The 27,741-nt window shown below is 43.7% G+C and overlaps 1 protein-coding gene across 1 annotated transcript in view; it reads left to right on the forward strand.

Moving 5' to 3' along the window:
- CBX1 (chromobox 1) overlaps nt 1-27,338 on the forward strand; it is a 57,307-nt gene extending 29,969 nt beyond the window's left edge. The window contains exons 3-5 of the mRNA XM_068264193.1: nt 8,474-8,648; nt 17,773-17,867; nt 26,366-27,338. Of these exons, the coding sequence (XP_068120294.1) occupies nt 8,474-8,648; nt 17,773-17,867; nt 26,366-26,510 (415 nt within the window). The 3' untranslated portion in view covers nt 26,511-27,338. The remainder of the gene's footprint in view (nt 1-8,473; nt 8,649-17,772; nt 17,868-26,365) is intronic.
- The last annotated feature ends 403 nt before the right edge of the window (nt 27,339-27,741 follow it).

Here is a 27,741-nt window from a genome sequence, read left to right on the forward strand (position 1 = left end):
ATGTTTTGTACTGTACATAAACATTTATCTCATAATGTCACATATCGCCTTGGGTACACTTTAAGAAAATAAATCAGGAAGAGGAAAGTTTTTTTACGATAGGCAAACATTGACCAAAACATTTCCGAATTAATATAAGCAATTTTAATCATTATGTTACATTCAGTAAAGTTCCTCCTTTTAATTTAAATAATACTTATTTTTTTAAATTATAGTGTTTGCCAATTGTAAAATCTTACCTCACTCGTGATTTACATTCCTAAATGTATCACAGGTGCTGGCATCTTTACAGCTGACAAGGTATTTAGCTGCTGTTATATTAACCCCCTCTGTTTAGGGAAGAAAGGCAAATGACATCATTGTCATGGCAAAACTTTACTAAGGGGGTGGGACTACCTACTAATATCCTGCTATATACAGATATAAGAAGGGTTTCTGCTGCTGAAACCAGGATAACAAAGGTCAAACATTTGTAGATATGTGTTCCTTTAACAGAGTAACCAAGCAGCTTGGGGTGACCCAAACCACTAGGAATGTATAGGAGGATAAAAGAGACCAAAAAGCCCTCCTATTAAAAAGCAATGCTCAGTGTAATTTGCCTTCTTACATAGTTACATAGTTATTTTGGTTGAAAAAAGACATACGTCCATCGAGTTCAACCAGTACAAAGTACAACTTCAGCCCGTCCCCCACGTACCCCTGTTGATCCAGAGGAAGGTGAAAAAACCCTTACAAGGCATGGTCCAATTAGCCCCTAAAGGGAAAAATTCCTTCCCGACTCCAGATTCTTAAAACAGAAGGAAACGTGCAATAATTCAGCTGTAGGTGAACATTTGTGGTTACCCACTATGCACCACTATTAAATATGCACATTATCTCTTTTAAGCTCCGTCTACACGGAGCGATGTTCCTTATCAATCGAGCCGCTGATGCAGCTCGATTGATAAGATCCGACAGGTCCGATTTTGCCGCCGCCGATTCCCTGCTCGTTCCCCACGAGAGGACAATGGCAGGGAATCGAGCGGAAGATAAGCGGCGCGGGGACGAAGGCGGATCGGATCCGACGCGCGGGCTAGCGGGTACGCACGGGGATGCGGAAGATGCGATCCGGCGGCTAATCGAGCCCCCGGATCACCTCGTGTAGATCCGGCTTTAAAGAGAACCAGAGAAGAAGCACCCTCATGTATTTTACCTTATAAATCAGTGGGAACTTGACAGTAAACACCTAATCTGCTCATTGTTTCATTGTTCTCTGTTTAATCTGACCGTTATCACCTCTGATAAGAATCCCCGAAAGAGCATTCAGTCTGGCTTTACTACGGAATGATTATAGCTGAGTCTGTCTTCTCTGGTGTCTTTTCAAGCCCAAGCCTGCCCCCTTGTGGCTCTGCTATAATGATTCAGCTAAAATCATTCCCGGCAAAGCCAGACTGAATGCTCAGTCGGGGATTCTTATCACCGCTGATAACAGACACTTTTAGCAGTGAGGATGAAACTGAGAGCAGGGTAGGTGTTTTCTCTAATGTTCCCACTGATATATATGGTAAAATACATGAGGGTGCTTCGTCTCTGGTTCACTTTAAGGACAGTTAAAACCATGCGATGAGTCATTCTGCACGATGGTAGAAAAATCCTTTCTTAAAGGCAAAAAAAATAATAATAATACAGCAAAAGACAGCTAGCATGTTTCAGACACACTCTAGCCCTTAAGATGAACCTAAATTCAAAAAAGGGGTTTCACTTACCTGGGGCTTCTACCAGCCCCCTGCAGCTGCTCTGTGCCTGCACTGTCAAGTGTTCCTCCAACAGGCCACTGCGCGGCCGTGCACATACTCGATCACGCTCCTGTATCTTCCGAAAGGGGCTGGCAGATAGGAGATTGTAGTGGAGGTGGGCAGGAAGACCATAACTCTGTATGAATTGGATGTTGCTAGGATAACAGAAGATGCACCAACAAGAAGAATTGGGCTTGGTCATGTCATTGCGGGTGATGCCAAATAATGAGCATAATAGAGCTACTCCTGCCACACATCCTCCTGGGCAGAAAACACAGAAAATACATTATAAAATACTTATTAAGCCAGCATAGCTTGGTAAAAGTCAATACTTTAGTCAGTGTATTGACCAAAATACAGAACTTCGCCTGCTATAACTTCTTAAAGTGAGTCTGAAGCGGATTTAAAAAAACAAACAAACCCAGATACTCGCCTAAGTAGAGCAAAGGCTCTGGGTTCTATAGAGCCTTCCCGTTCTCCTCCCTGTGTCCTCGTTCCCCCGCAGGCTCGTCCATTTGATTCTCCCGCCCCGGGAGACTTTGGCAATCTTCAGAAGCACTCGGGCTTCTGAAGACCAGCGGCTCTGTACTGCAAATGCGCGAGAGAGGGCTCTCGAGCGTGCGCAGTATGGAGTGGCCCGTCTTCGGAAGCCCAAGTACTGCCAAAGTGCACCCACCATGGAATAGAGCTAACGGGGGAGCCTGCGAGGGAACGCGGAGAGCAGGAGAACAGGAAGACTCTGTAGGACCAATTCAAAGAGGGTACACAGTGGCCGGCACTACGAGGTTGACTGTCAATTGCAGGTTACATCTGAGGAACTTTAAGGAAGATGCAAAGACACCAACTAGTTACAAATGACTGCGTGCTCATGAAGTGGTAGATAGAAGCTTGGCATGGATCATTCAGAAGAAGAACAAGTACTATCAGGCACTGCAGTGGATTTAAATTTATTCACTGTTCAAAGCATCAAGTGAATCATAAATGTGAATTGATTGTAGTTCTCGTAGGTACATAGGTCACAAGCAGTGATTCCGTGCCAAAGTGACATTCAATACATAATTGTATGAGATAGATGTCCTACCATGTCCTAGGTGGGTGGCGGTGGGTGCAGGGCAAGAAACGGGCAGCCTAACAACCGTTTCGCACGGCGGTGCTTCTTCCGAGGCTGTTCCATGCCATTACAGGTCAACACTGGACTTTATTACCTGTATCACGTGTTGGCGCAGATACGTGTAAACATTCGCATCACATGCGTACACGTAATGATGTATGCATGAACCAAAAAAGGAAAGGACGCGTCTGAGAAAGAGCGTCGCTCCGATTTTGCTTCATAAGCTACGCGTCAACGTAGACCATGCATACCACTGTGGGACGGACACTGAAGCGTAATTAAGCACGCATAAGACCTAAAGAGATGGCGTATTCACCATCTTAAAGGGGTATATTACCCCTAATTACAAGGTCTTTGTAAAAAGTTAAGACAAGTAGTAGAAATGCAGCCAGGTATATCAAAATAAAAAAACGTGCATGTGAAAACGTGAAACATGCGTGTGAATGCTAAAAATGCGAAAGGGAGGGAGAAATCTTTTAAATACGGTGGTGAACATCTATCCCATACCTTATCTATTATTACAGCATATATTATATACAAATGTCAAGTATAATTTACTCGATTATAGATACACGCCATTGGCTATACAAAATTATGGATCCCGGAAACACACAAAATCATTATGGTCATTAACTACCCTAAGACCACCCCACGCTAACAGGCGTGGCAGCCCCAGGACCGCCTAACGCCAATTGGCGTCAAGTCCTGGGGCCGACTACTGCAGGAGATTGCGCACAGGCTGCACGTGCATCTCCTGCTTGGAGGGCGGAGCTCCACTCCGCCTTTAGTCTCCGAGCACCGCTCGGGAGACTGTTAGACGGCGAAACCGCCGTCTTTTGACTAAGTACAGCGCTGTAATCTGCAGCAGCGCTGTTTTGGGGACAGCCGTGAGGCTGTTCCCCTGGGGCACGAGAGCGATCGGCTCTCATAGGCTGAAGCCTATGACAGCCAATCGCCGGCTGGCGGGGGGTGGGTGGGGGGAGGCAGAGGGAGAAAGCAACAAAAAAAATAAGTTTATTTAGTTAAAAAAAAAATTGCAATCGATATTTATTAAAAAAAAATATAACGGGGGGGGGGGGGGGGGGGATCAGACCCCACCAACAGAAAGCTCTGAAGCTCTGTTGGTGGGGAGAAAAGGGGGGGAGGGAATCACTAGTGTGCTGTGTTGTGAGGCCCTGCAGCTTGGCCTTAAAGGTGCAGTGGCCTATTTAGAAAGAAATGGCCTGGTCTTTAGGGGGTTTAGCGCTGTGGTCCTGAAGGGGTTAAAGCCCAAAGGGCCAAGGGTCTCACTTTTTATTATCAATAATGACTCCTTCCTGAGCAATAAGCATGCAGGATCTCCACCTCATGGGGGGGGGGGGGGGTCATGACTTGTACTAGGCCACCAAATCTGAATACCCCCGGATCACTGTCATGCACCATCCGGACATGATCAATGATACTGGTGGCTCCCTTCCTCAATGGAATGCCAATGTTCCTGTATCCTTTCCTTTAAGGGACTGGTGGTTTTACCCACAAAGAATCGCCTGCAGGGGCACCACAGAGCATAAATGACAAATTTGGTATTGCATGTTATTAAATCTCGACCTGTCCACTGCATAGCTCCGACTCTGAGAGTGGTTCCCTGCTAATGGGATTATCTGCCTGGCTTTTTTAACTCAGGAGACGGCCCATTGTCTCAATACACAAAGCAAGACTACCAGAGTCTGGAGACTAACACAGGAATGTTTGAAATGTACATGACAGCCTACTGGAAATGGGTGAAGGGGTGAAGTCCTTTTGATACCATTTTTTATCTGTGGAAATTGAATTATGTCTGAATAGTTTATTGTCTCAGGTTTATTGTCCCTGAAAAGGAGTTCGTCCTGACCTTTGCTCAACACTTGATCAAATGCACAGTTCAATTTGTCCTCTGGGTATCCTCGACTTATTAGTCACCTTCAGTCATGAAATCTTCAACATTTGTATTGTTTCTCCTTAATCGAAGAAATTGACCGTAAGGTAGTGACTGGGTAACATGTACCGGATGGAAACTATCTTTGCGAAGGACCCAGAGCCTTCCCTCTCCTTAGGTAAGTATCTGTTTAAAAAAAACAAAACCGCTTCAAACTCCCTTTAACCAGTTCAGCCTATCTGGACAAGTATTGTCGTCCAGATAGGCTCCGCTCGAATCTATCTGGACGCGTATCCGCGTCCAGTGTTTGAGCTGCGGTTTTCCGTGTTGGGGAAGGGAAGCACGGCTTCCCATACCAATCGCAGTGCGTCTAATGAATGGACATGACCCCGTTCAGGGGCCATGTCCATTCATAATAAAGATCGTAAATGAAAATGTAAAAAAAAAAAATTAAACACTTCCTGGTAATCAAAGGAGTGTTTCTATCACCATCTAGTGGCGAAAAGTTAAATTACACACACCACATATTTTTAATTTAAAAAAATATATAATCAATCCCTTCCAAAGCCACCACCCCATTTACCAAACAGATGTTTAAAAAAAAATCCAATCGTTTTCCACGCTTCGGCGGGCGTTTCTCTTATATTCTCATCTTTCATTGATTTTTCTTATCTTTTCCCATTGTCCTCCATGTGAGTTTTATTTATAGCAGCATTGCTTATCTTAAAACTATAGGGGATGGAATTGGAGAAATAGTGTGTTTTTCTTCTTCTTCTTCTTTTTTTTTTTTTTTTTTTTTTTTTGGTGGGGGGGGGGGGGGGTCATATAACATGCATAGAATGATGATGAAAACAAGTATCACCCACAGAAAGCTTAATTTGTGGCAAAAAAGCAAGAGTCAGTGATACAGTTATTGGCTAATGAATGGGAGGAGCGCTGACGGGAAAGTAGACTGAACTGGTTAAAGAGACACTGAAGCGGGAAGAAAAAATTATGATCTAATGAATTTAGTTGTGTAGTACAGCTAAGAAATAAAGCATTAGGAGCAGAGACATAACTCTAATATTTGTTTCCTGTACAGGAAGAGTTAAGGCCCATACACACGTCGGATTTTTCTGAACGACTGGTCGTTTGAACGTCCCGTCGTTCAGTTGTTCGCTCGCGGAATCAAACGTGTGTACGGACTATCGTTCGCATAAGACTGGTTGGCGGATCGCTGGAAACCAGTCTTATCACCCGAACGATAGTCTGTACACACGTCGGATTTGACGTGCGAACGACTGAACGACGGAACGTTCAAACGACGGGTCGTTCGCAAAAATCCGACGTGTGTATGGGCCTTTAAGAAACTCCAGTTGTTATATATGCAACTATCCATTGAGCTCTGGGACTTTGAAAGTAGCAGAGAGCTCTGACTTCTGATTAGGTTATCTCAGCTGTATTGTGTTTTTCTTTTGCAGTTCAGGACAGGTCAAAAGTTCACTGCCTGTTCCGTAAAAACTTTTAGGGCCTGTAAAATGCTGAGTAATGTGTAAACTGCAAATATTATAGAATGATGCAATGTTATAAAAAGCTTTATAACTGAAAATAAAAATATGAGAATATTTTTTTTTGCTACCAATGTTCTAGTAATTACCCCTACTACAAAACCAATTCATGATATCATAATTTTTTTTTCCGCTTCAGTGTCTCTTTAAGAGCTGGAATAAAACACAAAACAGTTATTAACAACAAAGATACCTCACAACATACAGCCCTTTTATACTTCCTCTCATAAGATTATACACTACTACCTTGTTAAAGAAATATTATACATTAGTCTCCGTTCCCGAACCATTTGTCCATTTTCCTTGTCAGTCCAGCAAGTATTGTACTTCTTAGTACATTTGAATAAATGTTTTACTATCAATACCACACTGGATTTGAACATTCAGTATAAAGTTTTTTTTTTTTCGGTTTTTTTTTTTGTGTGCTTTGAAACAACTTACAATAGTTTATACAGTACAGTATTATTTTGTAGATGAGAACAACTATTTTATGTATGAGACCTTTTGTAACTTTTTGTAAGTTGAGGAGTATCTGCCTATCTCTCTTCCTAGTTCTCCCCATTAAAGTCCCCTCAGTTTGAAAGCTACTCTGTTACAGTGCTCTACTACCGTGCCCCTATTATAGTTTCCCCAGTTTTAGTGGCTCTCCTTTATAGTGCTGCCAGTCTTAATGCCCCCCGTTCTTTCCCTTTATAGCACTCCTGCTGTTATGGTACCCTCACTAATAGCGCTGTTTTGGTGATCCCTCTGATAGTGCCTCCAGTCTAAGACCTGGTATGAACCTTTCTGGAATCACTTTACTCCTGCTTCAATCCATTACTATTTGCCCAAACTTTCTGGAGGTTATAGCAGGGCTGTGGAGTCGGTACAAAAATCATCCGACTTCGTCTCCTAAGTTTATGAAACCACCGACTCCGACTCCAGGTGCCAAAAACATCTCAGACTCCAACTCCAAAGCCCTTGCATGGCTATGGAGTGGGCACAAAAATCATCCGACTCCAGCTTCCACTCCTCAGTCCTCAGTTTATGAAACCTCTGACTCCAGGTACCCAAAAATTGCTCCGACTCCACAGCCATGGGTTATAGAGTAGAAAGCCATGCGCTGGCATAAAACCAGCAATGTGTATAACTTGAAGGTCGTCACTAGAGATATTCAATGACATACTGCTGTTTCCAGCAATCCACATAGTATTTAGCTTGGAATTGGAGCAATCCAAATGAACAAGAATTGTATTTTATAGGCCTAAATCCAAGCTGCATATATTTTGCATTATGATTAAAGCGAAGTCCTATAAAAAGAAAAAGGCAGTTTTAATTTACCTGGGGCTTCTACCGGCCCCCTGCAGTCATTTTGTGCCAGTGGTCCCCTGCCGCGGCTCAGTTTTACTTTTGGCGGCTGAGCCTGTTGACGGCCACTGCGTCTGCACAGCCTTTCTCTACTGCACCTGCACAGGATGCTCCCGGCGATGGGAGCACGAATGAGGATGCTAGCGGCCAGGGCCAGCGCAGTGGTCGGCAACAGGCTCAGTCTCCAAAAGCGAAACTGAGGATCTAGAGGATTGTTGAGTATCGGCATGGGCACAGGGCGACTGCAGGGGGCCGGTAGAAGCCCCAGGTAAGTAAAACTGCCTCTTTTTTTAACACTTTATAAGGCTTTGTACTCTATAACCTCCAGAAACGTTTCCCTGGAGCCTAATCACTTGATTGTATAAACAGAAAGCTGCACAGTGGCATTGTCCTTCCATCTAAAGGGGACCATACATTGCACAATTTGTTGCATCAAAAGCATATGGAAGATGTTCCACTGAGTCTTCAGGTTATGCATGGATTGCAGGGAGAGTTATCTTGCAGCTGCTTTTCTCGCTGTAATTATCCCCTTTGCTAGGTTGAGTATTTTATCTTAATGCTAGATAAACACATCAGCCTTGTGCTCATTGGTTTTCAGTGCATTGCTGGTGAGGCCACACAGGACCGGTGTCAGAATTCTAGCTGTATAGTGACATGTTTAAGCTGTACGTATTTAAATACATGTTTGGCCTCTCCCTAGTACAGAAGATCTCTGTAACGGTGAGAAGCAGCTGCACACTTGTTGAATGAAGTGTCTTGTTGGGGGGAGATTGGATGTGAATTCCTCTGGTGTTTGCAGTGAGGACAACACGTGGGAGCCTGAGGAAAACCTGGATTGTCCGGACCTGATTGCAGAGTTCCTCCAGTCACAGAAAACTGCACACGAGACTGACAAGGGGGATGGAAAACGCAAAGCAGATTCAGACACTGAGCCTACAGGAGAAGAGAGCAAGCCCAAGAAGAAGAAAGATGAGGTGAGAGGGGCTGCAGTGACTTGTAAACGTGACATTTCTGCTGCATAATGTATAGACCGTGAATGACTGGGGAGTGTTACTTCTGGAGTATGTTGTTTACACCCACATTTTTATGGCACATTATAGTAAATATGCTTTAATTAAAGCGGACCCAAACCAAACATTTTTTTTAATTCAAAATATTTAGTTGCACCACTCTGACATACAAAGATAAATAAACACTCCTTCAAGCCTATGAGCATTTCAGTGCATGCTTTTCACCCTTCTCTTTTCATAACTAGGGTTATACAGGAGGCAGCCATTAGCAATTCCTCCTTTGCCAGACACTTCCTACTCCACCAGTCTGCCGGATTCTTTCCCGGCAATATGAAAGGAAGGGAGGGGCTCCTCCAATAAATGTAAAATATTTTATATTCGTCATCATGCAGCTGAAAAACAGCTGCTATTTATTATTATAATTTAGAAAATAGATTTTATTTCTGAAATCTTGTATTTTTATTGTGGTCCACTTTAACAATGCATACACTTTTGTACATTGCATGCCTGTACTTTTTTAAATAAATGTTTAAGATACAAAGCTGTCTGCTTTCTAGTTTCCCATCTAGCTTCTTCTTGCCAGCAGAGTGGGAATCCTGTCCCTATCACAGAGCAGATCACCTGACCACACCCACCTCTTCCCTGTCCTGAACTTAATTAACCCTTTGTGGCCAGCACTGCAGTTATAGTTTCTCCCTGCTCAGTGAGTAATGAAGCATTTTTACCCTTCCCACACCCTCTCCAAAGAGTTATTAAAATCCAAGTGTACCTCTCATCGCCCTGCCTGAGTGAGAAATCAATTCTCACTGTTCTTATAGTGCCTAAAAGCCCTAAGTAATTAAACTAATATTGCCGAAAATGAAAGTTAATTTTATATGATGGGAATGATGGTGGTGTAGTGAATAGCACTCTTGCCTTGCAGCACTCGAATCCCAGCCAGGGCAACATCTCCAAGGAGTTTGTATGTTCTCTCCATTTCTGTGTGGGTTTCCTCCAGATGCCTCCCACATCCCAAAAACACACAGTTAACCACTTCGCATCCAGACCTTGTTTTCCCCTTATTGACCAGAGCAGTTTTGACACTTTAGCGGTGTCCCTTTTTAATCAGCAATAACTTCATCTGTACTCATGCCACTTAAATTATCTATATATCGTTTTTTTCAAGACAAACTAAGCTTTCATTGGGGGAATTTGGTACAAAGTAAAATGTTCCTCTCTATGCATTTTAATGGGAAAAAGTGGGAAAAATTTTTAAAAATGCATTGTTTCTCAATTTTGACCAATTCCTGTTTGGAAATAAAAAGTGCGATTGGCATAAAAACTGTGCCGCCAGTTAAAGTCGCCCCAGTATAGATATCCAGATGTGTCCCCAGTATCACCGCCTTCCCCAGTATAGTCAGATGTGTCCCCAATATCAGCCCCCCCTAGCATAGCCACATGTGTCCCCTGCGTTTGACAGTCCCAGAATAGATTGACAGACGCACCCCCAGGAATAGTGCCCCTCTTTATAGCCATATGTGTCCCCGGATCAGGATTAACCCCATTATGGCCAGATGTACCCCCAGGATTAGTGCTGCCCCCCATTATAGCCAAATGTGCCCCCAGTATATGATTACTGCCCCCCCAGTTGCCCAGATGCACCAAATTAGTAAACCCCCACTCCCCTTAGTCAATTAGATGCCCCCCAACAAATATGTAAACCCCCCCTTTTATTTATGCTACCCCCACCCCCCAGGATCGATAGCCAGATGCCCCCCCCCCATGAGGCAGCCCCTTCCGTGCAGAAATCCGAAAAAAAATCATCCAGCAAGCAGCCTCACTCACCTACCTCGTTCCTGCGACTGTCTTGAAGCCCGATCCTCTGTTCTCCGCTCTGCAGTCAGCCGCATATTGCCAGTAACCCGGGTCCCGGCTTGATGACGTCATCAAGCCGGGACCCGGGTTACCGGCAATACGCGGCTGAATGCAGAGCGGTGATCGGAGGATCAGGCTTCAGGATCGTCGCAGGAACGAGGTAGGTGAGTGAGGCTGCTTGCTGGATGAATTTTTTTTAACTATTTGTGCGCCGAGGGGACAGATGAAGGATCGCTGCAGTTCACTACTGCAGCGATCATTCATGGGAGGGGGGTGGACTAATTGGCCAAAAGGGAACATGTTCCCTTCCACCAATTAGTATTGCAGCTGACAGTGCCGGAGGGCACTGAAGCGCACCCGACCGTGCACAGCAGGGCTGCAGCCAGGTCAGTATATCTACGTCGCTGTGGCTTGGAGGGTGCCACAGCTGACGTAGATATACTGTAGTGGTGGGAAAGTGGTTAAAGTTGATTTTCTTCTCCCTAAAAATTGGCCGTAGACTTCTATAGACCTATGAATTTGGTAGGAATTAGATTGTGAGCTCCTCTGACAGACAGTTAGTGACAAGACTATATACAGTGGCTTGCAAAAATATTCGGCCCCCTTGAAGTTTTCCACATTTTGTCATATTACTGCCACAAACATGAATCAATTTTATTGGAATTCCACGTGAAAGACCAATACAAAGTGGTGTACACGTGAGAAGTGGAATGAAAATCATACATGATTCCAAACATTTTAAAAAAAAAACAAAACTGCAAAGTGGGGTGTGCGTAATTATTCAGCCCCCTTTGTTCTGAGTGCAGTCAGTTGCCCATAGACATTGCTTGATGAGTGCTAATGACTAAATAGAGTGCACCTGTGTCTAATCTAATGTCAGTACAAATACAGCTGCTCTGTGACGACCTCAGAGGTTGTCTTAGAGAATACTGGGGGCAACAACACCATGAAGTCCAAAGAACACACCAGACAGGTGAGGGATAAAGTTATTGAGAAATTTAAACCAGGCTTAGGCTACAAAAAGATTTCCAAAGCCTTGAACATCCCATGGGGCACTGTTCAAGTGATCATTCAGAAATGGAAGGAGTATGGCACAACTGTAACCCTACCAAGACCAGGCCGTCCACCTAAACTCACAGGCCGAACAAGGAGAGCGCTGATCAGAAATGCAGTCAAGAGGCCCACGGTGACTCTGGACGAACTGCAGAGATCTACAGCTCAGGTGGGGGAATCTGTCCATAGGACAACTATTAGTTGTGCACTGCACAAAATTGGCCTTTATGGAAGAGTGACAAGAAGAAAGCCATTGTTAACAGAAAAGCATGAGAAGTCCTGTTTGCAGTTTGCCACAAGCCATGTGGGGGACACAGCAAACATGTGGAAGAAGGTGCTCTGGTCAGATGAGACCAAAATGGAACTTTTTGGCCAAAATGCAAAACGCTATGTATGGCAGAAAACTAACACTGCACATCACTCTGAACACACCATGCCCACTGTCAAATGTGGTGGCAGGATCATGCTCTGGGGGTGATTCTCTTCAGCAGGGACAAGGAAGCTGGTCAGAGTTGATGAGAAGATGGATGGAGCCAAATACAGGGCAATCTTGGAAGAAAACCTCTTGGAGTCTGCAAAAGACTTGAGACTGGGGCGGAGATTCGCCTTCCAGCAGGACAACGACCCTAAGGGCCCTTTCACACCAGAGGGCTTTTTCGGCGTTTTAACACCACGGCCGAAGTTGGCGTTTTCCTAGGTAAAATGAAAGTCCATAGACTTTCATTTTACCTTTCACATCTAACGCTGCGTTTTGGAGCGTTGTGGTTCAACGCTCCCAGGAGCTTTTTTAGGGCTGACCGCGGCGTTTCTCATTACAATTGATACTAATGTATTGGCGTTAAACGCCTTAAAAACGCCAGCAGCCAAAACGCAGCGTTTTAGCCATTTTACCGCTGCCTGTAGTGTGAAAGAGCCCTAAACATAAAGCCAGGGCAACAATGGAATGGTTTAAAACAAAACATATCCATGTGTTAGAATGGCCCAGTCAAAGTCCAGATCAAAATACAATCGAAAATCTGTGGCAAGATCTGAAAACTGCTGTTCACAAACACTGTCCATCTAATCTGACTGAGCTGGAGCTGTTTTGCAAAGAAGAATGGGGAAGGGTTTTGGTCTCTAGATGTGCAAAGCTGGTAGAGACATACCCTAAAATACTGGCAGCTGTAATCGCAGCAAAAGTGGTTCTACAAAGTATTGACTCGGGGCTGAATAATTACGCACACCCCACTTTGCAGTTATTTATTTGTAAAAAATGTTCGGAATCCTGTATGATTTTTTTGTTCCACTTCTCACATGTACACCACTTTGTATTGGTCTATCACGTGGAATTCAAATAAAATTGATTCATGTTTGTGGCAGTAATGTGACAAAATGTGGAAAACTTCAAAGGGGCCGAATACTTTTGCAAGCCACTGTATACTCTGCAAAGCACTGCAGGAGATGTTTCCACTAAATAAATACTAAATCATAATTTTAACACTCCCTCATACAAAATGGAACATCCATAATGCATCACTGCAACACAGTGGTTAGGTGTTTTTTGTTTCATGTTGCCATGACAACAATGTTTTACAAAGGAGTTTCTGAGGAATGAGCAACACCAGTTACTTTTTAAAAATGATGGTATGCATTGGAGTGGAGGAATAGACTGCAGTAACCTCCCAGATTGTCGGGCACATAGACAACACCATAGTCGAAACTTTGTAGGTAAGAGGTCTTATTGTATTGATCTTATACTTTGTTCAAAAGGTTCTCCCGTCACACACCTTTCCCGGTCCGATAGACAGACCTCCGTGCCGGTGCCCACCTCCTGCAGGTACACCACCCCTGCACAGCCGTAGTCAATGTACAAAATGGAGACGGCACACAAATGGCTTCAGTAGCAAAACTGTATTAAAGCATGTAGAGGCACACACGACATGTTTCGGGCGGAGCCCTTCCTCAGGGGACACCTGAGGAAGGGCTCCGCCCGAAACATGTCGTGTGTGCCTCTACATGCTTTAATACAGTTTTGCTACTGAAGCCATTTGTGTGCCGTCTCCATTTTGTACATTGAATCTTATACTTTGTCGGGAGTGAGAGACGGCAATGAATTTGACATTCTCACACTATGGATAAAAAGCTCCATTGTTTTAAAGAGAGCCCCAGGTGGGCTAAAAAAAAAAAAAAAGTAGGCTGCCTGATCCGCAGGGCTGAGCAGATCAGGTAGCCGCAAAAACCTCTGATTTGTGTGTCATGATGCTGCACTGAGAGACTGTGTTGTCTCATAGTGTGCAGGGAGGTGGGGGAGCAGCAAGAGGCTCGGCCAGGGGGAGAGAGTTGGCCAATGGCAGCTCAGGAAACCCTGTAGAAACGCCCCCGGCGGGCGTTTTAAATAGGGAATTCCTCTCCCCTCTGTTTGACTGACTCCGAGTTAGCGTCAAATCTTGTCGCTAAACTCGGGGAGCTATAGCACTGCTGTATTGGGGGGGGGGGACAGAGCCATGTCCTTAGGCAGAGAACATGCCTCTGTGTCCCATCTGCCCCCCAAAGATCCACCTTGGATTCTCTTTAAAAATATTATTTAATAGCCCCTAATTTCTATCAATGTATATAATATAAAAGTGGATCTATAGACAAATACCATAAAAACTAGAAGTACTTATAGGGTGAGTACGTGAGAACCACTGTACCATGTAGGTACATTATTAGTATGCAGGATATATACAGTAGATATAGGTGGTCTCCTAAACAAAATAGGGGTGGGGAACTAGAGCAGGGGTCCCCAACCTTTTTGAGCTCGGGGCCCACTATCCCAACCAAAATTTTCTCCGGGGCCCGGGGGGGGGGGGGGGGGGGGGGTGTTGGGGAGTGCCGGGGGGGCGTGGTTAGTGGCAGCGGCAGCGCCCCCTTTTTGCCCCGATTTTGAGCGTAGTATATAGGTAAGTAGGTATCTAGGTATAGTTGCTCCAGTATAGGTAGCTAACACAGTTGCCCCTGTGTAAGGACTATAGTTGCCCCAGTATAGTTAGGTAGTATAGTTACCCCAATACAGTTAGTATAGTTATCCCAGTATAGCTAGTACAGTTACCACAGTATAGCAAGTACAGTTAGCCCAGTATAGCTAGTACAGTTACCACAGTATAGCAAGCATAGTTACCACAGTATAGCAAGTACAGTTAGCCCAGTATAGCTAGTACAGTTAGCCCATTATAGCTAGTACAGTTAGCCCAGTATAGCTAGTACAGTTAGCCCAGTATAGCTAGTACAGTTAGCCCAGTATAGCTAGTACAGTTAGCCCAGTATAGCTAGTAGTTACCCCAGCATAGCAAGTACAGTTAGCCCAGCATAGCAAGTATAGTTAGTCCAGCATAGCAAGTATAGTTAGCCCAGTATAGCTAGTACAGTTAGCCCAGTATAGCTAGTACAGTTAGCCCAGTATAGCTAGTACAGTTAGCCCAGTATAGCTAGTACAGTTAGCCCAGTATAGCTAGTACAGTTAGCCCAGTATAGCTAGTACAGTTAGCCCAGTATAGCTAGTACAGTTAGCCCAGTATAGCTAGTACAGTTAGCCCAGTATAGCTAGTACAGTTAGCCCAGTATAGCTAGTAGTTACCCCAGTATAGCAAGTACAGTTAGCCCAGCATAGCAAGTACAGTTAGCCCAGCATAGCAAGTACAGTTAGCCCAGCATAGCAAGTACAGTTAGCCCAGCATAGCTAGTACAGTTAGCCCAGTATAGCTAGTACAGTTAGCCCAGTATAGCTAGTACAGTTAGCCCAGTATAACTAGTACAGTTAGCCAGTATAGCTAGTACAGTTAGCCCAGTATAGCTAGTACAGTTAGCCCAGTATAGCTAGTACAGTTAGCCCAGTATAGCTAGTACAGTTAGCCCAGTATAGCTAGTACAGTTAGCCCAGTATAGCTAGTACAGTTAGCCCAGTATAGCTAGTACAGTTAGCCCAGTATAGCTAGTACAGTTAGCCCAGTATAGCTAGTACAGTTAGCCCAGTATAGCTAGTACAGTTAGCCCAGTATAGCAAGTACAGTTAGCCCAGAATAGCAAGTATAGTTAGCCCAGAATAGCAAGTGCAGTTAGACCAGTATAGCAGGTGCAGTTAGACCAGTATAGCAGGTGCAGTTAGACCAGTATAGCAAGTGCAGTTAGACCAGTATAGCAAGTGCAGTTAGACCAGTATAGCAAGTGCAGTTAGACCAGTATAGCAAGTGCAGTTAGACCAGTATAGCAAGTGCAGTTAGACCAGTATAGCAAGTGCAGTTAGACCAGTATAGCAAGTGCAGTTAGACCAGTATAGCAAGTGCAGTTAGACCAGTATAGCAAGTGTAGTTAGACCAGTATAGCAAGTGTAGTTAGACCAGTATAGCTAGTACAGTTAGCCCAGTATAGCTAGTGCAGTTAGCCCAGTATAGCTAGTGCAGTTAGCCCAGTATAGCAAGTACAGTTAGCCCAGTATAGCTAGTACAGTTAGCCCAGTATAGCTAGTACAGTTAGCCCAGTATAGCTAGTACAGTTAGCCCAGTATAGCTAGTACAGTTAGCCCAGTATAGCTAGTACAGTTAGCCCAGTATACAGTAGCTAGTACAGTTAGCCCACTGTAGCCAGTGATTACCCCAGTATAGCTGCCCCAGTGTTGCTAGGAGAGGTGCCCTCTCCCCCTACCCCCTGCCCCCGAGGCCGCCGCTCCTGTTACCTTATGAGCGGGCGGTTGCTTCCTTCCTTATATTCCCCATAGCTCCTCTCCTCGTTGCAGGCTTGCAGCATCTCGTATTACAGCAGCGCTTCCCGCGCGGCTGCTGTAAGGAAGGGAAGGAAGCAGGGCAGCAGCTTCCTGTAGCGGCGATCGCCGTTACCATGGGAACCGCTGCCCTGCCTCCTTCCAGCAACCGCACAGGAAGTGCTGCTGTAACTAGAAATGCTGCAAAGTGGAGAGGGGCTATGAAGAATATAAGGAAGGAAGCGGCCGCCCGCTCATAAGGTAACAGGAGCGGCGGCCGTGGGGTGGGGGGGGGAGGGAGGGTTGGGTTAGAGGGGGAAAGGTCAGATCCGCCGCGGCCTCTCAGAAATCTGCCCACGGACCACCAAGTTGGGGACCTCTAAACTAGAGCATTGCCCCAACACTTACTGGTAATTGAGTTTTGTTTACAGTTGTTGCTATTTTCTAATGTATATAATGAGTGCATTTTCTGAAAGCTAAGATCATATCTTGTATTGTATTTGTACACCTTAGTCGTCATCCTGAAGAAGTGGTGAGTATTCCATGAAACGGGTAAAGGTCACATCTTGTGTTACTGGCGTATGGTTTGGAAATTGGAGTGCAAAAATATTTGAGATAAATGAGCTAATTCTTTGAATCGTGACTGGTCCATTTTGTCAGTTCTTTAGTCCCCATGCATTTGTGCTAAGTGTGTTCCTTACACACAGACCTTAGTTGATATAAACATTAGTGTGAGTTAAGGGCCTCTCCTTTTATTTATTACTGCTGGCCTGCCAAAATGTTACAGATTGTTATCAATAGACTGTGTATTTTTTTTCCAGCTTTAAGGGATACTTAAGCCTACAGGGGAAAAAAAAAATGTTTCACTTACCTGGGGCTTCTACCAGCCCCCTGCAGACGTCCTGTGCCAATGCCGGTTCTCTACGATCCTCCGATCCCCCGCTGCTGTGGCTTAGTTTCGGTTTCGCCGACTGGGAGTTGGTGGACCACTGCGCGGCTCTGGCCACACGTGTCCTTGCTCGCGTTCCCGTCCACAGTATTGTTCTGTGCAGGATGCTATTCAGACAGGAACGCTAGCAAGGATGTGCATAACCAGGACTGCGCAGGCCCAGTGAAACCAAAACTTAGCCGCAGCGGGGGAACAGAGGAACGTAGAGGACCGGCGCGGTCACCGGAGGTAAGTGAGACACTTTTTTTTTCAGTTGTCTTGAGTAACCCTTTAAGGTTTTACTGATTTTTGGAATAAATATTAGAGAATTATAACACATTTAGTTGTGCTCCTGCTCCATCTTGTGGGGTCTGTCTCTAGTCCTCCTTTTTTTTTTTTTTTATTATTAAGTTTTTACTACTTCTCCATTCTACAAAGAGTGCAATGATTGTTCCAGAGGAATGGACATCTTAGTATTTATATGTGGCATCATTCACTGGTGATTGCTGCAGACATGATGAGTGTGTTTTGTCTTGCAGGTCGAGAAGCCTCGTGGATTCGCTCGGGGCTTAGATCCAGAAAGGATCATTGGAGCCACAGACTCGAGTGGAGAGCTGATGTTCTTGATGAAATGGTGAGTTCTGTCCCCACAGGGTTTTTTCAATTAACTTTATTGTCATTGTAACACAACAAAATTACTTTTTGGCTTTATACATAAATATATGAAAGAATGTACTGTATTTAATACATTATATTTATTTGCTACTTCGCTTAAAGTAGACACCTAAGCCATTTGTAGATGAGTAATCGTCAATATGTAATTTTTGAAATGATGAAGCGTTGCACCTGGTCAGCGCAACACAGCTTGTGACCCTTCACTATTATGTTGTCCTTCTTATTTACGGTGTGATCTATGTGGGCAGTTGGTAATAGTGGAGTTCTGCAAGGGTCATTACTGGGTCCAGTTCTTTTCAGTTTATTAACAAAGATGCATACGCTTTGTCACATGTAAGTTACTACTGTATTTACCATTTTAATAAATTACTCGTTTTAATGCATCGTTTAGTTTGAGGGCCTCTTCGAGCTTATGGTGAAGGAAAGTGTGTGGAGCTTAATAGAGGTCCCGACGAATGGAGACCAGGGAAGACTGGAGCCGTATATGACAACGAGCCAGGAAAACAGAGCGTGTTGCCTTTTAAGCTGCTCTGTAATGGGACAGCATCATTGGGGTGAGACCAACTGCACACTGGTGTGGGTGTAAAGCACAGTGGTGGCGGGAAGCAGGAATGAGCAAGAACAATTTTGTGAAAAGCGAAATCATCCTGGAGTGTGCTGGGGGTTCGGGCTGTGTGCACAAGGTTTAACTAGCCCTGTCTGCTTCCTCTATTTTGGTGTGTTCTACGCTACTCTCCGGCTTCTTACACTTCTACCTTCTTAGCGGAAGTTTCGGTTGAGAAGGCAGAAGTGTAAGAAGCTGGACAGCAGCATGGAACACATCAGAAGGGAGCCGGCAGCCAAGGCGAGTTACCCATAGGGCCTGTTATCACTACACATGGATTCTGGATGCAGAAAAACTGACTCCTGTGAATGTCTTTGGGCCTGTTTCCACTAAACACGATTTTCCTGATTCAGATTTTCCATAGGCGTTCATTGGAGTCAGTTTTAAGCATCCAGAATCTGCTTGCAGTGGAAACGGGCCCTTACATACACAGTCCAAACTCCTCTATACTTTTTGCGAAACCGTTCATCTCTAGTGGGGAAGCCCTTTTGCTTTTTTGTTACCAAGGGAAGTGCATAATTCACATTGTGGTGTGTGGTGCTATCGTGTTGTGCAGTTTATGGGGTACGTTATGTTGGTTGTATTCCTCAGAGTGGTGTCTTGAGGACTGGAGAACATTTATTGGAAAGAGCATAGCTGAAGAGGCCTTTTACCTGTTTATGTGGGAGTGTTGTCATTTGAAGCTGACTTTGGGGTGTATGTCCTAAACTGCGTTAAACAGCATAACGTTTGTTAAAGGGAACCTAAATCTGGAAGGATATGGATTTTTCATTTTAAAATAATGCCAGTTGCCTGACTCTCCTGCTGATCCTTTGTCTCTAATACTTTTAGCCACAGCCCCTCAACAAGCATGCAGATCAGGTGCTCTGACTGAAGTCAGACTGTATTATTATTATTTAGTATTTATATAGTACCGACATCTTCCGCAGCGCTGTACAGAGTATATATAGTCTTGTCACTAACTATTCCTTGAAGGAGCTCACAATCTAGCCCCTAGTCATATGTACAGTATATATTGTGTACTGTATGTATTGTAGTCTAGGGCCAATTTTGGGGTGGGGGTGGGGGGAACAATTAACTTATCTGTTTTTTTGGGGGGGATGTGGGAGGAAACCGGAGTGCCCGGAGGAACCCACACAGACACGGGGAGAACATGCAAACTCCTTGCAGATGTTGATCTGGCTGGGATTTAAACCAGGAACCCAGCAATGCAAGGCAAGAGTGCTAACCACTATGCCACCGTGCTGCCCTGCTTGTTCCAGGTGTGTGATTCAGCCACTACTGCAGCTAAAGAGATCAGCAGGACAGCCAGGCAACTGGGATTGTTTAAAAGGAAACATGCATATCCCTCTCAGTTACGGTTCCCTTTAAGTTTTACTGCATGATGAGTAGAGCTGAATGCATTACCTTCTGCTCATCATGCGGTAAGACTTTACAAAGGTTATTATGCTTAATGCAGTTTAGTGCATACACTGCAGTCCTTGTCCAATCATCTGTAGTCTATATTCAGAATATTTTATGTACTGTGCATTTTATGTCTGTAATTTTATTTCCTTGATCTGCATACCATGAGCTCTTATTTAGGGATTTAAAGAGACTCCGTAACAAAAATTGCATCCTGTTTTTTTATCATCCTACAAGTTCCAAAAGCTATTCTAATGTGTTCTGGCTAACTGCAGCACTTTCTACTAACACAGTCTCTGTAATAAATCAATGTATCTTTCCCCTGTCAGACTTGTCGGCCTGTGTCTGGAAGGCTGCCAAGTTCTTCAGTGTTGTGGTTCTGCTATGAACTCCCCTTTATGCAGACTGCCTGTGTGTTATTTAGGATTAGAGCAGCTTCTCTCTTCTCTCTTATCTTTTACAAGCTGGATAAATCCTCCTCTGAGCTGGCTGGGCTTTCACATACTGAGGAATTACAAACAAGGGCAAAGCTGTTTGCAGGAAGAAAAGAGCAGCCTGAAACTTCAGTGCATGGGGGAAAGAAACACACAAATGATCTCTTGAGATTCAAAAGGAAGGCTGTATACAGCCTGCTTGTGTATGGATGTATTTTCTATGTGTGGACATACTGTACATCAACCTACTTCCTGTTTTGATGGCCATTTTGTTTGTTTACAAACAAACTTTTTAAAACTGTTTTTAACCACTTTTAATGCGGCGAGGAGCGGCGAAATTGTGACAGAGGGTAATAGGAGATGTTCCCTAACGCACTGGTATGTTTACTTTTGAGCGATTTTAACAATACAGATTCTCTTTAAGGAGCACACTTTTTTGATTTATTTAGAAATAATACAATACAGACACAATACAGAAGGATCTTGAGAGGTTGACTAGATAGGCAGGTACATGTAAAATATTTATTAAAGAGAATCTGTTCTGTCTGATTTGTACAATAAAAAACATACCAATGAAGTCACTGTGATCTCCTGGATCCCTCTTCGCCGTTTCTGCCGCTGCCCGCCGCAATCCTGGCTTTTAATTGCCAGTGTTAGGCAGTGTTTACAAACCAAAAACATGGCCGCTAACCAGGAAGTGATGTTTGAGGTGTGTGTGTGTGTGTGTGTGTGTGTGTGTGTGTGTGTGTGTGTGTGTGTGTGTGTGTGTATGTATGTATGTATGTATGTGTATATATATATATATATATATATATATATATATATATATATATATATATATATATATATATATATATATATATATATATATATATATATATATATATATATATATATATATATATATATATATACACACACATATATACACACATATATACATATATATATGTTCATGTTACAGTATACTACAAGTTTTTAATACATAGTGAATTATCTGCACTCCAGTCTGGGATTCTCACAGTTTCTCAGCATGTGACAGGAACCTCCTCCCCCCCCCCCCCCCCCAAACTGCATCATTACAACAGAGGCAGCCCATTCCTCCCTGGGTCAACAAAGAAAAGAAGATTAGATATACTGTATTAGAGAGACAGAGCAACTAGAAAAGGCTGCAGTAATCCAGACCACATTAGAACAGGTATAGGACCGTAAAGGATAGAAGAAATAAGGCTGAACATTTTGTTACAGAGTCTCTTTAATGGTGATATATGCAAGACGCTAAATGCCTTAAAGAGAATCTGTATTGTTAAAATCGCACAAAAGTAAACATACCAGTGCGTTAGGGGACATCTCCTATTACCCTCTGTCACAATTTCGCTGCTCCCCGCCGCATTAAAAGTGGTTAAAAACAGTTTTAAAAAGTTTGTTTATAAACAAACAAAATGGCCACCAAAACAGGAAGTAGGTTGATGTACAGTATGTCCACACATAGAAAATACATCCATACACAAGCAGTCTGTATACAGCCTTCCTTTTTAATCTCAAGAGATCATTTGTGTGTTTCTTTCCCCCTGCAGCTATCTTCCACTGAAGTGTCAGGCTGTTTCTTCCTGCAGAGTGCAGACAGCTGTGCCTGTATGTAATTCCTCAGTATGTGAAAGCCCAGCCAGCTCAGAGGAGGATTTATCCAGCTTGTAAAAGATAATAGAGCAGAGAGAAGCTGCACTAATCTAAATAACACACAGGCAGTGTGCAGAGAGGGGCCTGGAGGGGGGAGATGCATCACAGAATCACAACACTGAAGAACTTGGCAGCCTTCCAGACACAGGCTGACAAGTCTGACAAGAGAGAGATAAGTTGATTTATTACAGAGATGGTGATAGTAGAACGTGCTGCAGTAAGCCAGAGCACATTACAATAGATTTTGGAACGTGTAGGATGGAAGAAAACCGGATGAAATTTTTGTTACGGAGTCTCTTTAAGACTCAAGACTTTGAGAAGGACTGGAAATACTGGTTGATAACAAGTAGCATGGTGGGCTGTACGGTGGTGTAGTGGTTAGCACTGTTTACTTGCAGCACTGGGTCCCCTGTTTGAATCCCAGCCAGGGCAACATCTATACGGAGTTTGTATGTTCTCCCTGTGTCTGCGTCGGTTTCCCACTTCCCAAAACTGGTCAGTTAATTGGCTTCTCCCTAAATTGGCCCTAGACTATGATACGTACACAAAAAAAATACATACATAGACATACGACTATTGTAGGGATTAGATTGTGAGTCCTCAGATGGACAGTTAAGTGACAAGACCATATACTCTGTACAGCGCTGCGGAAGATGTCAGCGCTATATAAATGCTAAACTCAAGACACAGTGTAGACAAAGAGATGAGCAGGACTGCTAGGAAAATGGTTTTGTTAAAAAGGAAGTAAATATGGCGGCCATCATATCATGCGAGTTTCTGCATTTGGTTTCTTTAGTAGAGATGAGTGAGAACGACTTCATAAAAAGCAAAATTGTCACAGAATGTGTGGGCGGCGTGGGTTGTGTAAACAGGAACACACACACACACACACACACACACACACACACCACACACACACACACACACACACACACACACACACACACACACACACACACACACACACACACACACACACACACACACACACACACACACACACACACACACACACACACACACACACACACACACACACACACACACACACACACACACACACACACACCTACACCTTGGGAGGACCTCCAGAAAACATGCCTCAGTGGCCATGATCCAGAGAGGATTTACTTTGCTGAAAAATGCACAGTGAATTTCAGTTGGCCAGCATATTTCTGGTGCCATCCTGCAGCAATCACTGGAGAACCTTGATCCATTCAACTCTTATGGGGATTTCCTGGCTGACATAACGCTGCAAAGAACACAGTCTAAAGTGTGTCAGCAATGCAGATCTGGAATTACAAAGTAAACGTTATTTGGCTGGAGTCCACATCAGTACAACTGGCTGCTTTCCTCTCTCCACCACCACAACACTTCCAGGGAACAGAGTTCCTGGTACTCTCTTCCCTCATAAGCCACCTGTTTTGTTTATATTCAGCAAGTGGACCTATGATGGTTTATGGGTCTTGTGAAATCTCGAACAGTTGTGGAAAAGTTAGCGGATCAGGCAGACAGATTAGTGAACTAAATAGTCATATCAGGGGTGTGACGATGCACTTTGTTCAGTGCTTTTACTTAAAAACAACATTGGTACTTAAAGGGATACTGTAGGGGGGTTGGGGGAAAATGAGCTGAAGTTACCCGGGGCTTCTAATAGTCCCCCGCAGACATCCTGTGCCCGCGCAGCCGCTCATCGATGCTCCAGCCCCGCCTCCGGTTCACTTCTGGAATTTCTGACTTTAAAGTCAGAAAACCACTGCGCCTGCGTTGCCGTGTCCTCGATCCCGCTGATGTCATCAAGAGCGCACAGCGCAGGCCCAGTATGGTCTGTGTCTGCGCAGTACACTCCTGGTGACATCAGCGGGAGCGAGGACACGGCAACGCAGGCGCAGTGGTTTTCTGACTTTAAAGTCAGAAATTCCAGAAGTGAACCGGAGGCGGGGCCGGAGCATTGGGGAGTGGCTGCGCCAACACAGGATGTCTGCGGGGGAACATTATAAGCCCCGGGTAAGTTCAGCTCATTTTCCCCCGACCCCCCCCCCCCTACAGTATCCCTTTAAAGCTAGGAGAAGACAAATAACTTTTAATGCAGAATCAAACTGTCCAGGAGCCAATGTTATATTTTTAGCAGCCAACTTCATAGGAAAAAGATAGACGTTAGTAGTTAGCTATGATTTGTATGGAGCCTAGATCCATGGCCCTAGCATTTGTCCAACCTTACAGACATTCGGTGGCTGAAACCATCTCTCATTATCGGTCCAGTCGGCCATCTGTCTGATGTCTGTGCAACCATCCTCTTCTTCTGCTGCCTTTAATCTTGTTGGACGTTTTCAGGCTGATTGTTTTGTCTTTGAACCCTCTTGTTTCTCCATCCCTATTAGATAATACATGCTGTATAACTGAGCTGTCTACATGACTGTGAGAGGCTGCCAGCACTTTATTTGCTAAAACAATTCCAAACAACTGTTAGGCAGCACATTCTGGAGCACCTCATTCAGCATACAACAGCTAGGTTTGTAATGTGAGGTTAGCAACCCAGCAGATTACGCATAGCATAAGAAGTATTTTTTTAAAAAAATCCAGTACCTGCAGTATAATATCACACACTGCATGTGATTCCCATAGCTTGAAGGTCAGCTGCCATCAGTTGGGTTACTCTCAGGGCTATGGAGTCAGTACAAAAATCATCTGACTCCTCAGTTTATGAAACCTCTGACTCCAGGTACCCAAAATTGCTCTGACTCCAACTCCTCGACTCTTTAGTCTAAAAACTTACCAGGGCTGTGGATTTGGTCCAAAAATCATCTGACTCCGGACTACAACTCCTCAGTTTTTGAAACCACCAACTCCAGGTACCCCAAATTGCTGCAACTGCGACTCCACGGCCCTGGTTACGCTTATAAGAAATCACCTGTTCTAAATGAACAATTGTCCTCAGAAAGCTTTGCCCATTTTCTGTGGGCATCTGGTTACTGATTTTTTTTTTTTTTTTTTGCATCTGGGAGTTAACTGGCTACTTAATGTCTGTGTCTGGATTGAAAAGCCATTGTTCTGCCTAGAGTCATGTTCTTAAAGGGGTACTATGGCAAAATTAAAATATATATACTGTACAGTATTTTATATTTTTAATAATAATATGCAGAAGTGGTGAATACGTTTAAACATGATTTTTACTTCTTGTAACATGAAAAACTGTACAGTTTTCATTGTGTATATTATTAGGGTCTGAGCCTACTAATACAGTTGACACAACTGAGATTGTGGGCTCAGGCCCTTACTGTAATGTTATCCTTTTCATTGACTATGTTGTCCCCAACAGTCATGCAGGGCAGTTCACTGTGGCACATGGGGAAGCTAATTGCAGTTCTACTTGTGCTGATAAAGGTGTAAAAGCAGTGTTGTTACTGGCCAACGGTTTCCGCAGATCTTGTGGGCACCTCTGACAGAGGGTTACATTATTCAGCTTGCTACACTGCTCTCTGCAGCGCAGCGCATCAGGACCCCTCACAGCACTCTAACAGACTCACTGAAAGACTGCTCCATGTTCCTGTTCTGATTGTACTGTGCAAGTCTGAGGCTGTGGGACAGTAGCCACATTGCTTGCACAACTTCAGAGGAAGAGTCCTTTACCAGCCCAATTAGAGCTGCAGTTAGCATCTCCTGTGCCACAGTGAACTGCCCTGCAGGTACATCAGGAACTACATAGCCAATGGAAAGGAGAAAAACACAGTAAGATAAAAGGCATATGAATACAATTTTAAACATGATTTTTATTTCCTGTAATGATATGTAAAAGTAAAATCCTTTGTGCATATTTTATTTTATTTTTTTATTTCATCAAATGCCCCTTTAATCCAGCTTTTTTGCTGAGTGCGCTCTGAGTTGCTGCAACTCTCTGTAGCACCACATTCACTTTGATTCCCACAGAGAAAAGTGATTACAAAAAAATGTTAGCTCATCTCAGATTCCTCAGTGTAAAACCTCATACACACTCACTACTGTTATCTCAAATCCTTGTTCCTGGGTTTAGGGACAGTCACTGTACAGGCACCGTGCTGCAGAAACTACAATAGAATAACTGTAGCAAATGGGCAAGCAGGATGTGAAGCCCAGTGGCTCACACTTCATTTTTACTGGAGTTGACAATAAACGATTGTCAGGTAATGGAAATCTGATGTATGTACGTATCATAACACTGTACGTTAGCAGTTGTGGCTGCTTATTAACTTCCTTGTGTGGTACTTACTAGCACATAATATATAGTAGTTACTAAAGAAGCAAGCATCTAGCCTTATGTGTACAGAATGTAACCAGCTCCCTGTCTATTCACTACAGGAAGAACTCTGATGAAGCTGACCTTGTCCCAGCAAAGGAAGCCAATGTGAAGTGTCCCCAGGTGGTGATCTCATTCTATGAGGAGCGGCTGACGTGGCACTCTTATCCCTCAGAGGATAACGACAAAAAGGAAGACAAGAACTAAATGCCACATACAGCTATTACTGCAACTGATGGGCAGTGGGTCGTACATCAGACTGAGGAGGGGGATGGGAGGGCATCTGCAGGATTCGGTATTTCCTGCATAGATTAAGGTGTTCCATGAGTGTAGCCCAGGAGACACTGTACCCTACACTTCTCTCCTCCCCTTTCTTACTAGTGTTACAAACTCTGCATTTTTACTGAGTAGCATGTTCTGTTTGGCTGTTAGTGATGTCTGTCAAAAAAAAAAAAGTTACAAGGTCGTTTGGGGGGTGGAAAAAAAAAGACTGAGTTCCTTTTTTGTATTTTAATCACGTAAATGAGACATTTGCTGTCACCAAAAGAAGCACTGCAACTCAGTTCTTTGGTATCACGGACTCCTCCTCTGTATCATGTCTATCAAGCATCTTCCAGAGCCTCCCCAGTTAGCCGGCCACTTGGTAGTTGGAGGGTTTTAAACTGCTCATGTCTAACGGTTTTTAGTGTCTTTGCCCACATTTATGAGGCTGGCATGTTTTTTTTTTTTGTTTTTTTTCTTCTTCTTCTTTTTTGCCATTGTCATCCAATTATTGGAGCGGTTTATGTGTTTTTAATCTTTTTTAAAACTTTCCAGACAGGATGGCCAGAGTTGTAGCATCCATCGTGGCTCCCTGGGTCCTCCTGTACAGAGTCATTGTATAAATCTGTCTAATTTGTAGAGGTTTTATTTTTTTTGTTTTTTTTTAACTTAGCATGAATTTTAGATTTCTGTGAAGACTTATAAAAATGTAAAGCAGGTCGTAGATATCATTTTTGTCCTTTCTTCATCAGAATAAAACTTAGATTTATAAAATACTGTCATTCGTTTTACCACCCTAAACACTGTTTCCAAGGATCGGGTTAATATAATGTAGACATTTATTTTTTTTTCTTTAGTTCTTTAGCGCCTTAATAACCAAGCCTTTCATTACTTGTACTGTCTGGTTTACTCCTTGTCAGTGAAAGAGGAAAGAAATACATTTACATACTTGGATGTTAGATGATTACTGTTCATTGCCTTGTTTAAAGTTTATATTTCAGTAATGAAAAGGTCATCACATTGTACTGAAGGATGATGCGTAGGAGGAAATGATTACCATAATTGAACCTGAAGTGGAGCTGAACTCTTATGCAGGACAGAAGGGAAACCTAGAGAAATGCACCCTGTATGTATTTAGAGAGTTTAGCCTGTCTAATTCCCCCTCATCTGTGACTAA

The sequence above is a fragment of the Hyperolius riggenbachi genome, chromosome 12 (genome assembly GCF_040937935.1).
Source record: "Hyperolius riggenbachi isolate aHypRig1 chromosome 12, aHypRig1.pri, whole genome shotgun sequence".
In the NCBI taxonomy this organism is placed as follows: Eukaryota; Metazoa; Chordata; class Amphibia; order Anura; family Hyperoliidae; genus Hyperolius; species Hyperolius riggenbachi.